The sequence below is a fragment of the Pinus tabuliformis genome, chromosome X (genome assembly GCF_031772625.1).
Source record: "Pinus tabuliformis cultivar Carrire ecotype Pingquan chromosome X, CPIR1, whole genome shotgun sequence".
In the NCBI taxonomy this organism is placed as follows: domain Eukaryota; kingdom Viridiplantae; phylum Streptophyta; class Pinopsida; order Pinales; family Pinaceae; genus Pinus; species Pinus tabuliformis.
The window spans coordinates 18,249,981-18,275,688 of record NC_142308.1 but is presented as its reverse complement, the minus strand read 5'-3'; the positions used below and the strand labels follow the sequence as shown (position 1 = coordinate 18,275,688).

General features: G+C 38.8%; 1 protein-coding gene across 2 annotated transcripts in view; it reads left to right on the top strand.

Moving 5' to 3' along the window:
• LOC149138109 (uncharacterized) overlaps positions 1-23,702 on the top strand; it is a 268,030-nt gene extending 244,328 nt beyond the window's left edge. For both annotated transcript variants that reach the window (XM_089448335.1, XM_089448334.1), the window contains 2 exons: positions 21,781-21,822; positions 23,001-23,702. In XM_089448335.1, coding sequence (XP_089304461.1) covers positions 21,781-21,798 — 18 coding nt within the window. In that variant the 3' untranslated portion in view covers positions 21,799-21,822; positions 23,001-23,702. The remainder of the gene's footprint in view (positions 1-21,780; positions 21,823-23,000) is intronic.
• Positions 23,703-25,708: the final 2,006 nt, after the last annotated feature.

Below are 25,708 nucleotides of genomic sequence, written 5' to 3'. Positions count from 1 at the left end.
TGGAACGGATTGGGGCAACAAGTAAGGCCCAAGCCATATGCCATGGTACTAGGGTAGCTATAATGAAGGAAGCCCACACATTAGGCATATGGATGTAGAAGGGAGAAATCATGGTACTTGAGTTACCCTGGCCTTTGTTTTTCCACCCTTCTTTATATGCCTTTTGCCTTTTATTGATTTTTCTTTCTTTTAACTACTCGGGGATCCAGGAAATGAGAGCATGATGTGTATGATAAAACAATGATTACCCCCTCAAGGTTGGGCAGTTCATCGCCCACCAGGGGTTGGGACAGTCATGGGTTCCTTAATGATGCAGGGGGCACTCATAGGGGCCCTAAGAACCAGTGTGATAGCCACAAGTATAAGGGGTAGAGCTCATGTTTGGCTTTTGCCCACGTGCTAATTTTTGATGCCTTGGCCATCTTTTACATTTTGTGGTACATTTCCTGTTGTAAGTGGTCAAATTATGCTTTTAACTTTCTTTTTAGGTGCATTAACCTCCGGGGCATCGTTCCAGGCTCGACCCAAAGTGTGGACTGTTGAAGAATCTAGGGCAATTAGCATTAGTAAGATTCTTCTAGACTTTATAACAATTTGTGAAGCGCTTTTACAATTTATCTTAGCTTGATCTTCTTTTTATTATTAGTGTGTGTGTTTACTTCATCAAATTGCTACCAAAAACAAAGAGACAAGAACTCAAGAAGTTGGCATTCTGCCAAGGCCAAAACCTCTCCCTCTTGGAGAGGAAAACCCACACGTAATTCTTCTTATAGAGATTCCAATTGACGAACACCAAGACCATGACCCTTGACCTACTAGGCCACTCCAAGACCAAGACACCAATCCTCTTCTTTGTCACTGTTGAGATCATCATCACTGCTGCTTCACTGAGGTCATCATTACTGTACCTTCACTGAGATATTCATCATAACAACGAGATCATTGCTGCTGCACCATTGCCACACCTTTACTGAGATCTTCACCTTGTAATTCTGTCTCCATCAGGATCATGACTATACCGAGATCATAATTGTGTCAAGGATGAATGCCGAGATAGAGTGTGATACTGTGGGATCACTAAGATCCTTGTCATCACTGCTACCCATCCGAAATTCAGTCCTGCACCCATCGAAAGTTACAGTGCTGCACTCATACAAAATTACAGTCCCGCACCCATACAAAATTACAGTCCTACACCCATACGAAATTACAGTCCTGCACCTCATACGAAATTTCAGAGATGTCCGAAATTTTGTCCTTCTGTGGTGACCCTAGCTGGGTATATATAGTGGTTTGCCCATCATAAATAAGCCAACATGTCAGTGAAGCGTTGTGTCTTTTTATTGAGCCGACATGACTGTCCTTTAGTTATTTAATTCAATTTGAGGCCGACATGACTGCATTTTTCATCGTTTTTCTTGCTATCTTCTGTTGGAAACACTGAGAGGGGGGTGAATTAGTATTTCTTATTATTTATTTATTTTAATTGTTCTAGTGATTGCCAACAACATATATAGATATGTGTATGTATACACAGAACACAGAAATCAACAGCTGAAATTAATGCTTTTATTAAAACTCAAGACAGTGCAATGAAATAAATACAATATAAGTATAAATCTGATTGTGAATAGTTGCCAAGCTCCAACTTGGACTTCAGTGAGGCTCCAACCTCCAGAGCACCAACTTTGTTTTGCAGTGGTTCTGCACTTAGGAGCACCTACCCCCAATGACTTCAGTCTTGTTCAGTTCTAAGGCTCCAACCTCTTGGGCTCCAACCCAACCTTGGTATAAACAGGTATGCTGCTGCACACTATTCAGCTGAAGTTGTCTCACTCCTGCTCTCCTGCCTTTGCTGCTTCTACTGCCTCTACAGCCTCTGCTGCTTCTGCTACCTCACACTCTGGTTCTTCACCACACCAACAACAACAACAATTCTCTTTTTTTACTGTTTTATACATTCTCATGCCTTTGTCCATTCGTTTCCGCTTACTCAATGGTTCTTTGGCTTCCTCCTTGCTCGCTTGAGCTTCGGCTTCCTCAATACTCGCTCGACCTTCTGGCTTCCCTCCTCCATTCTCTTTAGCTTCCTCATGTTTACCTTCGATTGATGTGTTGAAAATATAATGTCGTCGCGGAGAAATTGGTGTTTCAACAACGCCGCAATCGGTGTTTCAGCAACGCCAAAATTGGTGTAACGACAATTTTTTCACAAGTGTTCAACAACTGCGGAAAAGGTTGGTGTTTCAGTAATGGAGAAATTGGTGTTTCAGCAACTTTTCTCCAAGTGTTTCAATAGTGTTCAACAACTGCAGCAGCCTTCACCAGCATTCACCAACAACTTCATACAACGCTTAACTACCTCTGCTCCTCTTGGCTCCGATGGCTCTGTGTGCTCCTCTTCTTTGGCTCTGTCTCCTTCCTTGAATATTGCCATATTGACATCAATGACAATCTGTGTCCAACAATCTCCCCCTTTGTTATTGATGGCAATATTCTTCTGCTCTCTCCCCCTTTGACATCAATGGCAAAGGAATGCATACAGACTCCCCCTATCAACCTGCTCCCCCTGTCCTGCTACATCTTTATGAATGAACTTGAGTGACGATAAAGAAATAACCCCCATCTTTTGACGCAGATGTTCGAATGCTTCTCAAGGAAGAGGTTTTGTGAAAATATCAGCTATCTGCTCCTTAGTACTGATATATTCCAGGACAATGTTTTGTTTAGCTACTTGCTCACGGAGGAAATGATACTTGATTGGTATGTGTTTGGTTCTTGAGTGCATCATTGGATTTTTGCTGAGACTGATAGCACTTGTGTTGTCACAATAGACGGTAATTGGTTGATCTGTACATATGTCGAGATCTTTTAGAGCTTCCTTCATCCATAGTATCTGAGTACAACAGTCTGCTGCAGCAATATACTCGGCTTCGGCTATGGATAATGATATGGATGACTGTTTTTTGCTGAGCTAGGATACCAAACAGTCTCCTAGGAAGAATGCATTTCCACTAGTACTTTTCCGATCATCTATACTTCCAGCCCAATCAGCATCGGTGTATGCAGTTATAGTCAGTGTTGAGTTCTTTGGGTACCAAAGACCGAAATCAAAAGTTCCCTTCAGATATCTAAGAATTCTTTTTACAGCTAATAAATGGGATTGTTTGGGAGTAGATTGAAATCTTCCCACTATTCCTACTGCTTGCATTATGTCTAGTCGTGTAGCTGTTAAGTATAGAAGGGCTCCTATCATTGACCTGTAATGAGTTGCATCCACTAGAGGGGAGTCATCATCTTTGCTCAGTTTGCAATTTGTGGTCTTAGGTGTGCTCATGGGTGCACAGTCCTCCATTCCATATTTTTTGAGCATGTCTTTTAGATATTTGGTTTGAGATATACGCAATCCTGCTCTGGTTTGAGATATTTGAAGTCCAAGGAAGTGGGACAACTGTCCTATCATTGACATCTCAAACTCTTTTGACATGTTTTGAGAAAATGCATGGCTCATTTCATCATTATTACTAGCAAAAATCAGATCATCGACATAAACAAGAGCAGCTAGTAACTTACCTTGATCTGTCTTTATGTATAGATTACTTCCAGCGACTCCCTTTTTGAAGCCTTGTTGTTGTAGGTAGTGATCCAATCTTGCATGCCAAGCTCTAGGAGCTTGTTCCAATCCATATAAAGCCTTTTTCAACTTACAGACTAGGTCCTTTCCTGCTGTTAGATCAAAACCTTCTGGCTGCTCCATGTAGACTTCCTCTTTGAGTTCCCCATTTAGAAATGCTGATTTCATGTCGGTTTGATAGATTTTGAATCCTTTTGAGCAAGCAAATGCTAAGAACATCCTGATAGTTTCCATACGGGCCACTGGTGCAAATGTCTCTTCAAAGTCAATTCCTTCAATTTGTGAATAGCCTTTGCAGACAAGTCTTTCCTTGTTTCTGATAACCTGTCCTTCCTCATTCATTTTATTTTTGAACACCCTGTTGTCGCGCAGATTGACACGACAACGCTCAGACCGGGGGCTGTCACTCTGATCCCCGATCCCTCCGTTTAAGCCTGTCTCCCGCGGCTAAGGGGGGTAGACCCTGTGGGGTGATGAGACCAACTGTCGACCAGTTGGTTGGGAGACACGAGATACGATGATAAAAGGGCTCGATGGATTTGATAAATTGCAGACCAGTGCCTTGTGGAGTTAATGTTTAAATGATTACTTTTTAAATGATATAGAAACATGGACCATGAACAGCAACCATCTATCATCAGCGAAAACACAATGCTCTTTAGAATGACCAAAACGATATCCAGCAACAGAAAATTTTAAAAGATAAATGCCTTAAAATACCACGAGAATTATAAACCGTTAACCAGATATCAATTTCGCATCTCGACCTAGAATATTCAGCGTGAAAGATATAGCATGATAATAACTGAATCTCGCAAAAATAATTTTCCAAAAAAAAGTTATTTTTTTTTATTTTTTTATTTTATTTTTATTTTATTATATTATAAAAATGAAAATCTAAAAAATTAAAATTTTAAAATCTATTCTAAAAATCTAAAAATTAACTATACAAAAAGATAAACCTAAGTCTAAAAAAACAAAACTAAATAAAATCTTTTTATTTTTATTTCTTTTTTAAAACCATAAAAAATGATATTTAAAGATTAATCTAAAATATAAAATAAAACTAAACTATACAAATTTTAAATTAACCTAAAAATCAAATCTAAATCTAAATAAATAAATAAAAATCTACATTAAAAAAACTAAACTAACTTAACAAGATTAAATTGTAAACAAAAGCTAAGTCCTAAACATAAATATTTTTTGTTTTTATTATTTGATATATCTAAAATAAAAATTGAAATCTAATACGCTAAATCTAAAAAAAAAATTAACACGAAATCTATTTTAAACAAAGTAAAACTATACAAATGAAACTTAAGCTAACCCTAACCATCCGAAACCTAAACTAACATTACCTTATCGCATGAAAATACGAATGGTCCGTTTATTACCTGTGCGTGAATCGATTTTTTACCTGCGGATTTCAGAATGGATACCTGGATTGACAGTGGCACTGTACGCTCTTCCTCAGGCGGCTGAAACGCTTTATGAATGGAACGGTTTGCTGAACCCTGATTGAACACGTCTTCAAAGAACTCGACCAGCACAAGTGACAGCAGCCCATCAAAATCGTGACTTCGTTTTGAAACCAAGAAGCTGAGTGCGGAAACCAGAATTTCAACAGCGGATAAATGAAGGTCTCAGCCACTTTGAGAACACGCTTCCTCTGGTCCGATTTGCTATTTGCGTTATCAAAAATGCCTAACTGACAGATAAATATTATCGGCGTTCTGAGATTGATCTGATTCTCTGCGACAAATGGAAGCTCCGACGGCCATGCATGCAGCCTTTTTTGAAAACTGATTTTGCAGCTACGCTCTGACAGATATTTTCTGAAAAAAACCTTGTAGCTGAAAACGCAGAAATACAAAACCCTGATAAAAACTGAACAAAAAAAATGAAACCCTAATAAAGAAAATTATGAAAAGCAGAATTCTGAAAACCCTAGATCCAAAAACAAATTTGAAACCCTAGAATCAGCTAATTTAATGTACAGATTGTGGCCCCTGAAATGCCAGATTTAGCTATAACAACAGTAATACTTTCGAAATATCAGAAAAACTTGAACTTCACTGTGAACAGAAAGAAAATTTCTCAATGTAAAACTGAAAAGAAACTTTGAATGATTAACCCAGGGAACAATCAGCTGGGCTCTGCACAGAAAAGCCTGTGGGAGTCGGCTGGTTCAGCCTAGAACTTCCCCAAACGCCCACCTGTACCCTTTACCTAAAGATCTCCTGCACACCTCAAGCAAACATCAGTAAAGAGGGCAAGAAATGCTGCTAGGTTTCAAGGAATAATGGAGATACCTGCCATTATTCCAGAAACCCTACAACATTCAAACCCTAGCACATGAGCAAGATACCTGTACTCACAATACTCTGAAAACCAGCGATTATTAACTGCTGAAAACTGAAATATGCAGAAAAATGAAAATCTCACAGCAATTCCAGAGAGTAACACCAGCCTGTTTTGAACCCCAAAGTCTTTTTATTAACCAGAAAATCAGATTACAAGAGAGCTTTTTCAGTACAGACTCACAGATCAGATGATCTCAAATGACCCCCTAAGACCCTATATAAAGGAAATGATCCTAACGGCTAGTTCGAGTGATCCATGTAGAAATGATCTCGACCGTTGATGAGGATCAAGACATCTCTTGATCTCATCCGTCGATTTATTAACTTAAAATATTATTATTTTATTAGTTAGGGTTTTTGCTTGATTTTTTAATTTTTTATTATTTTTCATTATTTTATTATTTTTATTCATTTTTTAATTTTTTAATTCATTTTAAAATGGATCACTGAACTAAGCCTTCGGAAACATCACCTAGGACCTAGGACTTAGGACTCATGAGGGGATTTAAAACATTTCTCGACCCTCAGGACACATTACATCATGACTTTTACAAAATTACATCTTAAGGGACAAACCCATTTAATACAGACCCTCACAAAACACCCAGTTCTGCGACACAACGATAATCTAGCAGATTAACATATAAGATTCTCCTAAAGTTCTGATGACGAAATCCATCCCGGCTTTGGGGTCAGGTTTGAAGGAAAACTCTGCCGATCGTAGATCGGTGAGACAAAAAACCTTCCGGGACGTAGATTATCATCAGAAAGTTAGGTCCACCTAGGCAAATTACATACATGACTTCATGTCTGCTAAGATTATTTACAGTTAATACATGCAGACTGGGTTTACAATCAGAAAGATCAAACTGCTGATGATGGCATGGCACGGACATGCTGATCAGGTGCTGTTTCTTCTTGTCAAGAAAAGACGGGGTGCACTGCATGGGATGTTGACCAGTAGGGGTCAACATCTGGCTCTACTTGGGGACACGTTGCTGCTTGCAGGAATGTGAGAATCCAGAATCTGCATCCATACAACACAAAAATAAGTAGCGTCCATCCATAAATCAGCATATACATTAAGCACAGGAAAGATAAAAGCTCTTCATTTATTAACTATCTAATAACCATGAAAAGTAAATCTAATCCTAAAACAAAAATGAAATGCTGAAAAGACAAGGAGTAGAGTTAGAAATACAATACAAAAATGCCTCACGGCATCAGATGTGTTCAATATAGTGCATACTGAGCATTTGCCTGCTTTCAGGCAAATCTGTCGGCTGCTTGTCGGATGTGCCATGTCCAATTTTGCATATGGTAGGACTCCTTCCTATCCGAAAATCAAGCTGCTCACGGCCGTCTGATGCATCAAATCTTCGTCTCATCTTCTTTCTCTTACGCTTTTTCTTTATGGCAGGTTGAATTACTGATGACCTGGTACTTTCTGTTTCAAAGCTATCAGATGAAGTATGTAAGATATGCATGCTATGTCTTTCTTCATCTTGCATCTGACCTCTATCGTTCTTAAGTCTGTATGGATCACCCTCAATCAACCGTCTTTCAATCGAATCAACAACCTCCCAATAATAAGATGAATCTTGTTGCAGCAAATGAGAAGGCTCCTGATCTGTTGATGTTAGCTGGTTTCTCTCATCTTCCAATCGCTGAAACCTTTGAACTTGCATTCTAATGGCATCCATTTGTCTAGAGTGTTCAACCTTTATATCACTGATTTGTCTGGCATGGTATTCGTGCATGTTTTTTATTACTTTAACATTTCCTTCCTTTATGTTCATCAAGCAGTGCTGTATGGAATTTATTTCTTCTCTGTGATTTGCTTGCATGTCAGCCAACTGATTGTTATGATTGAATGTCATGATAGTCATTTCCTCATCCATAGTGAATAACTTATTTTGCATAGAGTCAATTTCCCTATCATGATCAGCTTTCATGGTCACCATATTTTCCTCTAAGACTGACATCTTGCTATGCATGTTTCCAATTTCTGTTTCATATTTAGTTTTTATGGCCTCAATTTCCTTAGCATGCTGATTTTGCGTGACCTCAATCTCTCTATTACGTTTCTCCAGGTGAGTGCATAAAGTCTTCACATCATTGACGTAATTAGTTTGATTGATTTCCATATTTCTTACCAGCATCATTAGATCTTGTATAATTTGCTTTTGCTCTTCTTTTTCATTGTCATTTGTCCTTGATTTTTCACTATCATGAACTTGATCTGCAATATTTTCGGTGGATGACACATTTTGACATGAAGAATCGTCCTGGGATCTTTCAGCTGGACCTCCTATCAAATTACTTACATTCTGTTGCACAATTTTGGAGGAAGAAGGCAAGCTGTTTGGACAACCATATCTATCTTCAAAAGCATTGATAATATCAGCCAAAGAAGAGAAAGAATCCTTAGGAAAATTGTTAAACCAATTCAAAGCATCATCTTCTAAAGAAAGGACAAATAGACGCATTTTGATATCACCATGATGAAACTGAGGGGGTCTGCAATATATGATCATGAAGCGAATAAACAAGTCAAGATGCCTTTTAGCAGCGATTGGATCACCATCTGAAAAAATAGGCAATTCAGGAAGGGCCTCCTCCGGAAAATCATGGAGACGGTGAGTAAAACGACATGGTTTAAACGAATAATCCATGATGAACAATAAGGGATGATAGAACTAGATCTTTGCTCAAGAAAATCAAAAGATGAAAGAAGTGGAGTCGCCACTTGAACAATAAAACTGATTCTAAGATCCAAAAAGTAATCAACAGACAGATATGCGGGAGGGCTTCTCGTCTGGGAAAAAATGAGAAAGTGGAGTCGCCACCCAAACAAGAAACAAAACCGAAGAGAATCTGCTGATATGTGATGAAAAGATGCCAGAATATTTGAATCTGCCAGCGCAACTGAGAGATGAGAGATGAGAAGATTAATGTCGATGAAACTCCAGGAACAGGAAAACTCTGTCCCCGGCAACGGCGCCAAAAATGTTGTCGCGCAGATTGACACGACAACGCTCAGACCGGGGGCTGTCACTCTGATCCCCGATCCCTCCGTTTAAGCCTGTCTCCCGCGGCTAAGGGGGGTAGACCCTGTGGGGTGATGAGACCAACTGTCGACCAGTTGGTTGGGAGACACGAGATACGATGATAAAAGGGCTCGATGGATTTGATAAATTGCAGACCAGTGCCTTGTGGAGTTAATGTTTAAATGATTACTTTTTAAATGATATAGAAACATGGACCATGAACAGCAACCATCTATCATCAGCGAAAACACAATGCTCTTTAGAATGACCAAAACGATATCCAGCAACAGAAAATTTTAAAAGATAAATGCCTTAAAATACCACGAGAATTATAAACCGTTAACCAGATATCAATTTCGCATCTCGACCTAGAATATTCAGCGTGAAAGATATAGCATGATAATAACTGAATCTCGCAAAAATAATTTTCCAAAAAAAAGTTATTTTTTTTTTATTTTTTTATTTTATTTTTATTTTATTATATTATAAAAATGAAAATCTAAAAAATTAAAATTTTAAAATCTATTCTAAAAATCTAAAAATTAACTATACAAAAAGATAAACCTAAGTCTAAAAAAACAAAACTAAATAAAATCTTTTTATTTTTATTTCTTTTTTAAAACCATAAAAAATGATATTTAAAGATTAATCTAAAATATAAAATAAAACTAAACTATACAAATTTTAAATTAACCTAAAAATCAAATCTAAATCTAAATAAATAAATAAAAATCTACATTAAAAAAACTAAACTAACTTAACAAGATTAAATTGTAAACAAAAGCTAAGTCCTAAACATAAATATTTTTTGTTTTTATTATTTGATATATCTAAAATAAAAATTGAAATCTAATACGCTAAATCTAAAAAAAAATTAACACGAAATCTATTTTAAACAAAGTAAAACTATACAAATGAAACTTAAGCTAACCCTAACCATCCGAAACCTAAACTAACATTACCTTATCGCATGAAAATACGAATGGTCCGTTTATTACCTGTGCGTGAATCGATTTTTTACCTGCGGATTTCAGAATGGATACCTGGATTGACAGTGGCACTGTACGCTCGTCCTCAGGCGGCTGAAACGCTTTATGAATGGAACGGTTTGCTGAACCCTGATTGAACACGTCTTCAAAGAACTCGACCAGCACAAGTGACAGCAGCCCATCAAAATCGTGACTTCGTTTTGAAACCAAGAAGCTGAGTGCGGAAACCAGAATTTCAACAGCGGATAAATGAAGGTCTCAGCCACTTTGAGAACACGCTTCCTCTGGTCCGATTTGCTATTTGCGTTATCAAAAATGCCTAACTGACAGATAAATATTATCGGCGTTCTGAGATTGATCTGATTCTCTGCGACAAATGGAAGCTCCGACGGCCATGCATGCAGCCTTTTTTGAAAACTGATTTTGCAGCTACGCTCTGACAGATATTTTCTGAAAAAACCCTGTAGCTGAAAACGCAGAAATACAAAACCCTGATAAAAACTGAACAAAAAAAATGAAACCCTAATAAAGAAAATTATGAAAAGCAGAATTCTGAAAACCCTAGATCCAAAAAACAAATTGAAACCCTAGAATCAGCTAATTTAATGTACAGATTGTGGCCCCTGAAATGCCAGATTTAGCTATAACAACAGTAATATTTTCGAAATATCAGAAAAACTTGAACTTCACTGTGAACAGAAAGAAAATTTCTCAATGTAAAACTGAAAAGAAACTTTGAATGATTAACCCAGGGAACAATCAGCTGGGCTCTGCACAGAAAAGCCTGTGGGAGTCGGCTGGTTCAGCCTAGAACTTCCCCAAACGCCCACCTGTACCCTTTACCTAAAGATCTCCTGCACACCTCAAGCAAACATCAGTAAAGAGGGCAAGAAATGCTGCTAGGTTTCAAGGAATAATGGAGATACCTGCCATTATTCCAGAAACCCTACAACATTCAAACCCTAGCACATGAGCAAGATACCTGTACTCACAATACTCTGAAAACCAGCGATTATTAACTGCTGAAAACTGAAATATGCAGAAAAATGAAAATCTCACAGCAATTCCAGAGAGTAACACCAGCCTGTTTTGAACCTCAAAGTCTTTTTATTAACCAGAAAATCAGATTACAAGAGAGCTTTTTCAGTACAGACTCACAGATCAGATGATCTCAAATGACCCCCTAAGACCCTATATAAAGGAAATGATCCTAACGGCTAGTTCGAGTGATCCATGTAGAAATGATCTCGACCGTTGATGAGGATCAAGACATCTCTTGATCTCATCCGTCGATTTATTAACTTAAAATATTATTATTTTATTAGTTAGGGTTTTTGCTTGATTTTTTAATTTTTTATTATTTTTCATTATTTTATTATTTTTATTCATTTTTTAATTTTTTAATTCATTTTAAAATGGATCACTGAACTAAGCCTTCAGAAACATCACCTAGGACCTAGGACTTAGGACTCATGAGGGGATTTAAAACATTTCTCGACCCTCAGGACACATTACATCATGACTTTTACAAAATTACATCTTAAGGGACAAACCCATTTAATACAGACCCTCACAAAACACCCAGTTCTGCGACACAACGATAATCTAGCAGATTAACATATAAGATTCTCCTAAAGTTCTGATGACGAAATCCATCCCGGCTTTGGGGTCAGGTTTGAAGGAAAACTCTGCCGATCGTAGATCGGTGAGACAAAAAACCTTCCGGGACGTAGATTATCATCAGAAAGTTAGGTCCACCTAGGCAAATTACATACATGACTTCATGTCTGCTAAGATTATTTACAGTTAATACATGCAGACTGGGTTTACAATCAGAAAGATCAAACTGCTGATGATGGCATGGCACGGACATGCTGATCAGGTGCTGTTTCTTCTTGTCAAGAAAAGACGGGGTGCACTGCATGGGATGTTGACCAGTAGGGGTCAACACACCCATTTGGTTCCTATTATGTTTTTGTCCTTTGGACGAGGTACCAGCTCCCATGTCTTGTTCTTCTCAATTTGGGACATTTCTTCTTCCATGGCTTTTACCCATTGAGGATCCTTGCTTCTGCAAATGTTTCTGGTTCTATCATAGATAGCAGGGCAATGACTTTTCTCTTGGGTGAGGTTGTTATCATTCTTCGGGTCTGCACACCTTCATCTCTATCGCCAATGATCTGTTCTTCTGGATGATATCTTTCGACATACTTCATCTTTGAAGGGGTATGAGGTGGTTCTCTTTTCTCTTCTTCTTCTTCCTCATCTATCTCTTCTTCTTTAGGTTCTTCTTCTTCAAGGAGAAAGTCATTTTCATGTTCTTCAATTTCCTTTATTGGAAGTTCTTCATCAACCTTTACATCAATGCTTTCCACTATTTTCTTCAGTCGATAATTGTAGCACTTGTAAGCCTTGCTCCGTGTAGAGTATCCAAGAAATATCCCTTCATCAACCCGAGAATCAAACTTTCCTGGTGAACCATCATTTATTTTTATGAAGCACTTGCTTCCAAAAATCTTGAAATACTTCACCGAAGCAGGTCTTCCGTTCCATAGCTCATAAGGAGTTTTTTCACAATTTGGTCTTAATTGAGTTCGATTTAGTGTATAGACAACTGTCCCTACTGCTTCTCTCCAGAATCTAGGCTGTAAGTCTGCTGCTAATAGCATAGTTCTTGCCATTTCTTGGACTATTCAGTTTCTTCTTTCAACTACCCCATTTTGCTGAGGTGTTCTAGCAGCCGAGAATTCTCTTTTAATTCCATGAATGTTACAGAACTCACTAAACTCGTTTGATGTGAATTCTCCTCCTTTGTCTGTTCTTAGGCACTTAATTTTTGAATCTTTTTCATTTTCTACAAGGGCTTTTAGATTCTTAAAACACTCAAAAGTTTCAGATTTATACTTTATGAAATATATCCACATCATTCTAGTATAATCATCAACAAATAACACAAAGTACCTTTCTCCTTGGAGTGCTTGATTTCTAGTTGGCCCACACACATCAGCATGGATGATCTCCAAGGGCTTCGATGTATAGTGTTCCTTTGTCTTGTGGCTGGTTCTGGTCTGCTTTCCATGTTGACAAGGACCACATACTCCCTGATTTGGTTTGAATAGCTTTGGGATGTCTCGTACAGCTTTGATCTTGCTGATATTGATCATATTTTCGAAGCTTGTATGTCCAAGTCGCTTGTGCCATAGCCAACTCTCATCTGTCTGACTCACATAGCATTTATTTTCTTGAATCTTGTTCAGTATGTAAATGTTGTCTGGTGTTCTCACCCCTTTTGCCACAAGTTTCCCCGAGGCAGAGTTCTTTATTTCACAGTGTTTGGTGCTGAAAACAACCTTATGTCCTTGATCACAGATTTGGCTGACACTTAGGAGGTTGTGTTTGAGTCTGTCAACTAGCAAAGCATCTTGAGCTTTTCCTTTTCCATTGATCAGAGTAACTGTTCCTTTTCCTGCAATTTTGCCTGATCCGCTTCCAAAGGACACATTCCCTTCCTTTTTGCTCAGTGAGACAAACTTTCTTTTGTCTCCTGTCATGTGTCTGGAGCACCCACTATCTACAAACCACTGGTTTTCATTGTTTTGAGCATATAGAGCCAGACCGCATTTGTCCATGCTGGGGTTCTTGCTACTCGTCTTTCTTCCTTTGAGTGGGCAGTCTTGTTCATAGTGTCCATTATTGTAGCAGAAAGAGAAAATCAGATCAAATTTGGTCAAGGGATCAAATGGATTGAACGTTTTGATTTGTCCCTGCCTTTTGGGGGCATATGAGTTGATTATTTGGTCCTTTAGATTTGTCTTTTCACTTCTGCGAGCCATACAATGTCTGGCTTGATGACCGAAGTTTTTACAGTGAAAGCAGTGTCCAAGAAAGATGGTTTTGTACTTGTTGAAGCAACCACGATTTGAGTCGATTTCCATCCTAGGAATTACTCCTCCCTCGTTCTTCGGATTTGCGATGGGCCCTTGGTGGAGTACAGTTTTGTATTTGCTGCAGTGTCCATGATTCGACTCCACATTCTTCTTTGGAGTAATTCTCTCTTCATTCTTGGGGTTTGGGATGCATTTTTGATAACATATTTTTTCATCTTTTGGATTGCAGGAAAGTGCATCGGCATAGCTTTTCACACTATTCTTAGTGCTTGAGGATTCTCCTTTGAAACCTATTCCAGACTTGTCATGTTGAGGTTTTTGATTTTTCAGAATAGTCTCAAGTATTTGAGAGCTTTTACAGCCCTTTTTAATTTGCTCCAACTCCTTTCTCAGAGACACTATTTCAGCCTCGCGTTCTTCACAAGTCTCTTCTTTTTCTTTAAGCTTCGCTTCCAAGAGATCTTCTCTCCTTCTTATTTCCTCGTTTTCCACTTTGAGAGAAATGATTTTGTTCCGTAGTTTCTCATTTTCTTCAATGGCGCTTATTAACAGTTCATCTACATTTCCTTCCAGCCCTGAGTCATCATCATCTGCGAGTGCCATGAATAATGCTTCTTGGCTTTCATCATGATCACTTTCCTCATCTGATTTCTTTTTGATGACCATAAAATCATCCTCATCAGACTCATCTTGCTTGGAGAATAAGTTTTTCTTATTGAACCCTTTCTTTTTATGTGCCATTCTTTTGGAATTTCCTTCATCATCACTGTCATGTTTATGAGGACATTTTGCTGCATAATGACCTATTTTACCACATTTAAAACAGATAAGAGGATACTTGCCTTTAAGCTTAGATCCTCTCTTCAGCTTTCGTACAAATTGAGCCAATTCGGGTTCCACATCAGACTCATCACTACAATCATTCATTTCTTTCCCCTTCTTTGACTTTGAGGCCTTGAATGCTGCATCTTTGGAGCTTGGGCCACCCTTCCTCATTTCATATGCAGTGAGAATTCCATGGAGTTCATCCATTTTGAGAGTATCTATATCCTTTGCTTCTTCTATAGCGCTTATTTTGGAGTCAAATCTGTCTGGAAGAGACCTTAATACCTTTTGAACAATGGTACTTTCTTCAACTTTTTTGTCCAATCTTTTCAGGGAATTTACCACTTCAGCAACTCAGAGGAGGTATGCTGCAATGTGTTCTTTATCTTCCATCCTCAAACTTTCAAATTGTCTTTGGTGAGTTTGAAGCTTTGCCTTTTTTACTTTTGAGTCTCCATTGTACAAGCTAACTAGCTTCTCCCACATTTCTTTGGCAGATGTACAGTGCATGATTTTTGTAAACTCAAAATCAGTGATTCCACTAGTGATGGAGTTCATGGCCTTTGCATTTGCGATGTAGGCTTTCCTCTCATCTTGGTCTATTGGAAGAGTGGTAGTCGTTTTGTATTCATTTAGAACAAAATGCCAGACTTCGGGTCCAAGGGACATTAAGTAGTAGGTCATTCTTTTCTTCCAGAAACCAAAGTTAGTGCCATCGAACAAAGGAGGTCTTCCTGATGCTTCGTGATTTCTCATCATGGCTGCGTATCCTCCTTCAAGCTGTTAGGCTAGTATGAAGAAACCTGCTTTGATACCAATTGTTGGAAATACTGAGGGAGGTGAATCAGTATTTCTTATTATTATTATTATTATTTTTTTAATTGTTCTAGTGATTGCCAACAACATATATAGATATGTGTATGTATACATAGAACATAGAAATCAACAGTTGAAATTAATGCTTTTATTAAAACTCAAGACAGTGCAATGATATAAATACAATATAAGTATAAATCTGATTGTGAATAGTTGCCAAGCTCCAACTTGGACTTCAGTGAGGCTCCAACCTCTAGAGCACCAACTCTATTTTGCACTGGTTCTGCACTTAGGAGCACCTACCCCCAATGACTTCAGTCCTGTTCAGTTCTGAGGCTCCAACCCAACCTTGGTATAAACAGGTATGCTGCTGCACACTATTCAGCTGAAGTTGTCTCACTCCTGCTCTCCTGCCTTTGTTGCTTCTACTGCCTCTACAGCCTCTGCTGCTTCTACTACCTCACACTCTGGTTCTTCACCACACCAATAGCAACAACAGTTCTCTGTTTTTACTGTTTTATACATTCTCATGCCTTTGTCCATTCGTTTCCGCTTACTCAATGGCTCTTTGGCTTCCTCCTCACTCACTTGAGCTTCGGCTTCCTCAATACTCGCTCGACCTTCTGGCTTCCCTCCTCCATTCGCTTTAGCTTCCTCATGTTTACCTTCGATTGATGTGCTGAAAATATAATGTCGTCGCGGAGAAATTGGTGTTTCAGCAACGCCGAAATTGGTGTAACGACAAATTTTTCACAAGTGTTCAACATCTGCGGAAAAGGTTGGTGTTTCAGCAATGGAGAAATTGGTGTTTCAACAACTTTTCTCCAAGTGTTTCAACAGTGTTCAACAGCTGCAGCAGCCTTCACTAGCGTTCACCAGCAACTTCGTACAACGCTTAACTACCTCTGCTCCTCTTGGCTCTGATGGCTCTGTGTGCTCCTCTTCTTTGTTTCTGTCTCCTTCCTTGAATATTGCCATATTGACATCAATGACAATCTGTGTCCAACATCTTCTTCAAGAGGATTGTGCTTGCCTTGGAGGGCTGTTCTAGACACTAGGTTGACTCATATACATTACATATATGCTCAAGAAGAGCTCTTTACACATGTCTTTGACTCTTTGACTTTCCTAGACCTTTGGAATGAGCTATACGATGTATACTTCATAGGAAAGAATGTATACGTCAAGCATCCAAGCTGGAAGAAGAAAAGACAAATTGGGATTCGAAGCAACAAATTGTATAGGTTGCAACTTGAGTCACCAATGGCACTGATAGGCAAAAACTATAATGGTGAAAAGGAACGAAATGAATTATGACACAGATGAATGAGATACTTACACCACGAAGCACCAAGGATGCCCAGAGAGACTGTTACAGGAGCACCAACCCATAGTAGTGAGCATGATGACTTATGCCGAGGATGCGTGCTAGGCAAGTACACTAAAGCATTTTTTTTCAGAAGTAACAATAGAGCAGAATGTGTGTTGAGATTGATACACTCAAATATCTGTGGTCCAATGTCCACAAGAGCTCTTAGTGGTGGCAAATACTTAGTCACTTTTGTTGATGATCACTCTAGAAAAACTTGGATTTATTTCTTAAAGACCAAGGTTGAGGTCTTTGATCGATTTAGTGAGTTTAAGGCTCTCGTTGAAAATATGACAGGAAAAAAGATAAAGGTATTGCGTTCAAATAATGGTGGAGAAGATACAGATAAAGACTTCACAAATTTCTGTATAAAGGAGGGCATCAAAATAGAGTGGACAACTCCATATAATTTGGAGCAGAACAGAAAAATAGAACTATTGTTGGGGCAGCCAAAGTTATGTTGTATGATCAGGATCTACCTAAGTATTTATGGGCAGAAGCTTGCAACTCAACGATGTATATCCAAAATAGAACTCCTCATAGAGCATTGGGGAAGAAAATGCCTGAAGGGGTCTTCACAGGGAAGAAGCCAAAACTCATCATCTCAGGATATTAAGAAGCGTGGCATATTGTCACATTCTAGACGAGAAGCGCAGTAAACTGGATCAGACTGCAGAAAAGGGGTATCTCTTAGGATATAGCGAGACCTCAAAGGCATACAAAATCTACATTCCTAGCAGCAGGAAGATTGTAGTGAGACGAGATGCAAAGTTCATGGAGGATAGAGCTCTTAGGAAATCTCGTGAGATGCCTGTAGAAGATCAGTCAGGAGGTGTTCCACTAATACAAGAGCAGCAGGGGCAGCAAGGAGGACAGGCACCTGTATCGAGTACGGTGACCAGTACCAGTATTTCCTCAGAAGGAGGAAATTCAAATAGTTCTCAGCAGATGGAACAACAGGATCAAGAGGAGGAGTTGATTGAGCTTCCTACCACCAGTGGTAGAACCAACAGAGAAGTACGATAGACACTGAGGGACACAGAGGAGTTTGTTGGAGCTCCTAGAACCGAGAAAAGGCAGTGTAGACAACCTGACATATACCAGGCATTGGTAGCTCAGGTTGAAGAACCCTCTAGCTTTCAGGGAGTTGTTCAACACCAAGTGTGGTTGGATGCCATGGTAGAAGAGTACAACTCTATCGTGGCAAATGATGTTTGGGAAGTAGTACCTATACCAGAGGATAGATCAGTTGTAGGATCACGATGGATCTACAAGATCAAGTATGTTGCAGATGGAAGTATAGAGAAGTACAAGGCTAGGTTCGTGCCAAAGGGGTACGCTCAGAAAGAAGGAATAGACTATGAAGAGACCTTCGTCCTAGTTGCTCAATACACCTCTATTAGATCTGTTATATCCCTAGCAGCTCAAATGGGATGGGAGATTCACCAGATGGATGTCAAGACAACATTCTTGAGCAAGGTGATAGAAGAGGAGGTGTATATAGAACAACTCGAAGGCTTCGAAACTCATGAAAAGAGAACTCATGTTTGTAGACTAAAGAAAGCCCTGTATGGGCTCAAGCAAGCACCCAGAGCATGGTATGGTCGGATTGATAGTTACTTGCAGCAGTTGGGATTTGTCAAGAGTGATGCTGATCCCAATCTCTACTACTTAATGATAGAGAATGCGCCACTTATTATGGTATTATATGTGGATGACTTGTTTTCAACAGGGTCATCCAGGCTCATACAAGATTGCAAGAAGAATCCTGAAACTGAATTCAACAGGAAGGACATAGGGTTGATGCATTATTTTCTAGGGTTGGAAGTTTGGTAGAAGAATGGGGAGATCTTTCTTAGGCAAGGAAGATATGCTACAGAGATTTAGAAGAGATTCAGAATGTATGATTGTCGACCCATGGTTACTCCCATGATCACCAATTGGAAGAAAATAGATGCACCAGGAGACAAGGAAGTGGACCCTACCTTGTATAGACAGCTCATTGGGTCGCTCATGTATCTAGTCAACACTAGGCCAGACATTTGCTTTGCTGTCAACCCTCTTAGTCAATTCATGGTGGAACCAAAAAGGGTGCATTGGGCGACAACTAGACACATTCTCAGGTATGTGCGTGGAATAGTCGAATATGGGTTGAAATACTCCAGAGGGGAGGATGTCAGATTAAATGGGTTCATAGATGCAGATTGGGAAGGTAGTTTAGTAGACTGAAAAAGTACCTCAGGGTATTGCTTCAGTGTTGGATCAGGGATGATATCTTGGTGCAACAGGAAGCAAAAGTCGGTAGCTCTGAGCTCAGCAGAAGCAAAATATATGGCAGCCAACACAACTATGTGTGAAGCTATATGGCTTAGAAAACTGCTTGTGAGCTTGTTCAGTAAAAGGATGGAAGTGACCAGGGTTTACTGTGATAATCAGAGTTGTATCAAACTCTTCGAGAATCTAGTATTTCATGATCGGTCGCAACACATTGATATCATATGTCACTTTATCAGAGATTGTGTTCAACGTGGGGTAGTACAACTACAGTATGTCCCCATAGGAGATTAGGTAGCAGACATACTCACAAAGGCTCTAGGAAGAGCTAAGTTCATTCAGTTTAGAGAGCAGATTGGTATGGTCTTGAATCCGTTTCAGTAGTAGAAACAGGTGATTTCTCAGTTACAGTGGCAGAGGGAGTTGCAGTACGGATGCAATGTTGACAATGGCATGGTCAGTAGTAGTACAAATGCAACATTTGCGTAGTGGTTGGTGGACAACATGTCAGACATTAGCAACGCAGAGGGAGATGTTACAAAATAGAGTGATGCTTTAGCAGGTTGCATTGCTAGAGCACATTCCTCACTAAGAGGGAGTGTTGATTTCTGGTAGCATCGGATGTGCTCTAAGTCTCAAATTTTGCAGGGAGGCTATGACGCGTGCATTCTCTAATACCCATAAGTCGTTTTGGGAAATTCCACTCGAAGACAGTTTTATTAAAATAATTAATTATTTTTAATGGGACCCTAAGTATTAAAACCCTAAGTCTAAACTTAGGAAATTAAAATAATTCATGGGTATTAATCTAAACTTTGGGTGCAACTTCTAGAAGAAGGCGGAGATTAAGTCAATATGATCCTAGCCATTGATTAGGATCTAATCTGGGCTGTTGATTGATCAACGAGTGGATTATAAGAGAAGGCTTGATGGGCACTTGGAGAACACACCAGAGGCAGATACTCAGTTACCTGAGTAAGATTGTTTTTCTCACTGGTCGAAGTTCTGCAAGAGAAAATCTAATCAGAGGGAGAGTTGCCGGTGAGAACGGAAGAGAGTGCAAGGCAAGAAGATGCAGAGTAGGGAGATACAACGCAGAAGCAGGTTGACGCAGAAAGAGGCAGCGCAAAGGCAGGTGACGCTGGGACTGCGTGGGCAGTTTGATGCTGGTCCAGCGTGGTAAAATTGACGCAGAGTGACGCAAAAGGACTCAGATGGAAGAGGGGTACTTCTCCTGGATCAAAGATTTGTTAGGAAGCGTCTGTAAATTTTCTCACTTCTGTTTTACTGGTTGTAACTTGTACATGAGATTTTGCTGAAGAATAATAAAGAAACCCTCATCTGCTGCACCTGTTTTCCCACATTGGGTTTTTTTGGGAACGATTGTGCAAAAATAACTGTCATTGTGATTGTATTTGTGCCAGTATATTTTGCATTTACTTTCTGCAATATCTTAATTGTAAATGCTGCAGTAGAATATATTTCGATATTTGCCATAAGAACACTGTGAATAACTTATTTCTGAGATAACAAATAGAAGAAATAATATTAATCACTGCAGTTGGATTTCTATTTAGAAATTTTCACAATTATAAGTGTTGAAAAACACAAATAATGAGCTAAAGGGAAAAAAACTCCCTAGAGTGAATTTACATGCTAGTATAGTCTTAAGCTACCTAGGCCTTTTACATGACACTTTTTCATCATACTAGAATCATTTTTACAATATCGCCGCAGGGCTGTGGAATCTGAAAGACAGACTGATGAGAAGAAGAAGATGAAAGCTCTGAAATTCTGGAATTCTGATTTGATATGATGGTCCTGGAATGCTTTGAAGTGTGCTGTGATCATGGAACCTTTGACAAGTTTTCAAATGCAACTTCAGTGGTTAACAGTACCCATCACTCAAACCAAAATCATTGATCAGGAATGCTAGGCTTTTTGTAGCATATTTTAAGGGTTGGATTAGGTAGTTTCATCAAAATTGGGTGGTGTAGACTGATGTCCCTAGAGGATTGAGGTAGAGGAAAAGGGTGATACTAATGATGAGGATCCCAATATAAGTGGTTGTGCACCATTAATGGTCATTTATGTTTTCCATTTAAATATTCTTGCTCATTTATTCATAATGATTTCTTTCCAAGTTTATATATACATATATATCACGTTCTCTGCTTCCAGTTTTTTTGGGTGTCACGTTTCCAGTGCGTTTCTGTTTCAGAAATGCATACCTATTTCACCGTATCATGCAACTTAGCTTTTAACCAATATTCACTTTATAAAAAGTTGCGAACATCTTGGAATAGCCCCTTACATGGGCACATGTGCCAGATGAATTTTCGGTTGGAATTACAAGACTGAGGCATAAATGATTTTCTTCTTGCAAAGATAATTTTTCTTGTTGTATAGTATATGCCCTTTTTGAAAGCAAAATTTTCTTGTCCAGTATTTATAATGTGAATCAAAGTGAAGTTTGCGTGTGAGCCTTTTGAATGGTTATGTATTTGGAGTGTTATTTTGCTTAATGTCTGTGTACGAGTGTCTCACATAATGTTCTGTATCTCATGCAGCCCAAGGCAAGAATTTAGATGAGTTTTTCAAGTCAACAGCAGGTACAAACTGGTTTACCAGACTCAGTATGTTTTGAGTTGCATGACAGTCTTTCTATACAGTGTATATATTCATAGAGTGTAAAATATGTCTAACTTTCATTTTTTAAAATGGAAAGTTATGACTAGTTTCTGGAGAGACAATGCAGAGAAGCCAGTGTTTGGATGGCAAAAGAGTGAAGATGTCCATGTAGATGCTTAAAATAGGACAGCATTTGCACAATGATGGCATTTAGTCATCAGACACCTGACATAATGGAGCTTGGATGACTTGCTATTGAAATTGATTTTGTATGGTCTAGTGACAATTAGGTTTTTTGGTTTTTGGGTAATGGAGTATTTGACTGGGTAGAGTATGCTAGGCATTATAGATTTTTGTTCAGTGTGATGATAAAAGAACCATGTCAAAACTCAGGCTTTAGGAAACCAATGTATGTGAGCTAGGTTGTTATAATTTCAGCACATGGATAGGGGAACAGAAAAATACTTAGTTATGATAATATCTGAACATTTGTTTCATTTGACCTGCTTAATAAAATACATACCCAAACAAGTCATAGCATTTTATGATAAAGTTTTAACGCCTGGTTCCTTTGATTATTGCTTATTCTTATTCTGCAGCTTTTCTTTCAACTCTCCAACAAATTGCCTAGCCAGATTTGTCTAGCAGCTAAAATGCATAGGCAATTTATATGGTTACATTATTTTTAATCCTCAGAACTGTTGTTTATCCTCTCTTGATAAACACCATTTCTTCCACTTTGCCTTTTTATTTCAGTTGAGTCGCAACTAGACTGGCCTCTGGGCCACATATCTACTCCTGAAGGAGTATCTCTTACAAACGTGGTCAAAGGAATTGTACTCTGCAACTTGGTGTAGGCCTTAAAATACTTGATTTCTGTATATCAACCTAAGAGTGTGTCTGGACTCTGTTTGGCCTAATCTATTTAAGCATAGGTACTGGTTCAATGGGAAATTTATCTCATATAATGTTTTGATTAAAGATTTGTTGAGACATGATGAGTGAGTCAGTGACTACTAACTAGTGCTAACAGTAATTAAATAGAATTGAGCGTTTAGTGTAGACAAGACTAATTTTGAATTCTATCAATTTCTTTGATTAGCTTGTCTAGTTTAAGATTGAATCTTCCACTGTGCTGATGATTACTAGTGCCTTGCAGGAAAATTCCAAACTGATCTTGGCAAAGCATGGGCTGCTGAGATAGTTTCTAGGAGAAACAGAAGCTAACAACATGTGTGTAAATGATGTTATTCTTCCAAGGGAACTGAACTGTTTGGACTGTTAAATTGGTTTATTCATCTTCCAAGGTCATTCTTTATTTTCATAACCTCAAATAATTTTAAGGGGCTTATTTGAGGTCACAGATGCCTGCAACATCTCTTGACATGTTATTGTACCAGTTAGTCTGGATTAAAATAAAATCACTTCCATTTAGAAAATAAAGGAAGTTTGCATTCTGTTAGTCTAGAGGAATGTTGGAAATGAGGTGTCCTCTCTTTTTATCCTCTGTGATAATGGAGCCAATTTTAATCGGGTTACAAGCTGTGGGTGGAAAGGCATTGTATGATGTTTTTCCTTCAGTTCTTAGAGATGTTAACTTGCATGGCAATTAGCATTCTTCTTGTGGCACATTGAAAATAGTGAAGTTTGGTTTATGATTAGAATTACTTGGTTTATGATTACGCATCTCAGTGAGTGTGTTGGGTATGAAGGGGCAACAAAGAGATCTAGATCAAGCAATGAGGGTTTGATTAACTAGATCAGATACAATGTTGTATGTAATTCCTCAGTTAGACCATTTTCCTAAGAAGGGAGCCCATGTAATTTTGGAATTTTAACGAAGAACTGTGATTGGGTTGAATCCGTGTCATTTTTGTGATTGCTATTGGTAAATTTGCTTCCGCTGAATTTATTTACTTAATACCCTAGCTCTGCTTTTATTTAGTAGACAAATATGCTCAGAACTAATTTTTGGATTGCTAGCGTAAGAAAATTAACATGGAGTCAGAGCATAATCTTTGAAGATTACTGATCTTTGAATCACAGGTGCTAGGTTCATATTGGATTGTTGAGGCCAGTTTTGGTCATGATCATGTGAGCAGATTTTTCTCTTTTTTCTTTTTCTTTTAAGGTCAAAGAAATCGACTGTGCAGTTTAGCTGAAGAGTTTTTTGTTTTTTGTTTTTACAAATGGAGGGGGCTGAATTATTAATTAGACCAAGATAACATAAAAATGGAGGCCATAGTGGCCGACAACCTGTGGCTGTCATACCTGCTGATAGGGCAGCAGGCAGGCCCACACTAGAAAGAACGGTTTGAGGAAACAACAACAAAGAACACTCTGAGGCTGTGGGTGTGAGGAGAAGCCGTTGTGTTGGGGTAGTGTTGCTGGCCGAGAGCAAACAAATTGAACCAACACAGGAAACATGGGCAGCAGGGGTATCAGTCGACAACAATATAGCATGACGGTGGGGAGAAGCCACTGATAATGGTAGAGCATAGGCAAGCTGACCACGGGCAAAGTGTTGCATATATAGGGTGTCACAAATTGAGAAGAGTCACCAGGAATAGCAAGGAATAGTTGACGTGGGTTGGGCACAAGGATATAGGGCCGCGAGAGTTCGAATGGCGGCTAGAGAAGATCAAGCAGAACACTGCTAAGACAAGGAGCAACATGATAGGTATGACCAACATCTAGATAGGGTTAGGTTGTCACACAGAGAGGGCCACACACAGAATTGAGGTCATAGCAGCGAGATGCAACCAATAGTAGCCCCCTAACAGAAGGGATACACCTATAGTGCCATAGGGAGGCTCGAAGGTAGGCCATAATAGGGATGTTGGGCCAAACAAGGAAAGTTGCGGTTGAGGAAGGGCTGAGTTTATACAACGACAAAGAAGTTGGTTAAATGTTGAGTGAATAGGTGGCTAGTGTGAAATTTCCTTAATTGCAGCAACTGGAAATTAATCTTTTATCTTATGCGGTTTATTTGTCTTCAGAAATTATTACGACAAATAGTGATTAATTCACTTCTGTAATCTTCACAAATAAAATTCAAGAGCTGAGAAAATAATGCGCACACAAAATTTTGGACACCAAGATTTTTGGACAATAGTCCCTGGAAAAACTCCTATGTGGGGAAAGCAATTCAACAGATGAGGGTTTATATTATTAATCCTTAAACAATTTGAGAAATAAAACTGCTTGCTTGATACTGGCAAAGCATGGTCATACAATTTTCTCCATTGGAAAATAAATCTGGAAACCCATGTTTCCTCTGCAAAATAAACTCGACCTCCTTAGTGCCACTGTCACCACCTGTTTGCTATGCACATTAGAAATGCTTGCGGCCAAAACTGGAACTCGCACCACTACATGAAAATTGTTCCTACAACTCCTTTGTCTGCCTGCAACTCGCACATTCTCTGGCACCTATCTCCGGAAATTGGAAATTGATCTGTTGCTTAGATCTGCACACTAGCTAACTCACACTACCTGATACGACCTCTCTACAGATTTATTTGACCTCCCTTCCTATCACTGGAATGTTGGAAAATGTATGGAATTCTTCTCTAGAAATCTTCTCCAAAATCCTCTACTGAAACCCTGTCGCTGTTGTCTCCCTCTGCTTCAACTGCGTCCTTTCCGATCACTGCAGTTGGGTAAGCCAAACTGCTCAAGTGTGTCTCTCCAAATTGCACCGACTTGCTCTTATTATCTCTCACTGAGCAATAAATGGCCATGATCTAATCACAATTGATGTCTAAGATCATCTTGACCCCCATTAAATGACTTTTCTGGAAGTCTCTAGAGTAAAATTGATTTTCTTTAATTAATTTGATTTAATTAACCAATTTTCCCAAGTTA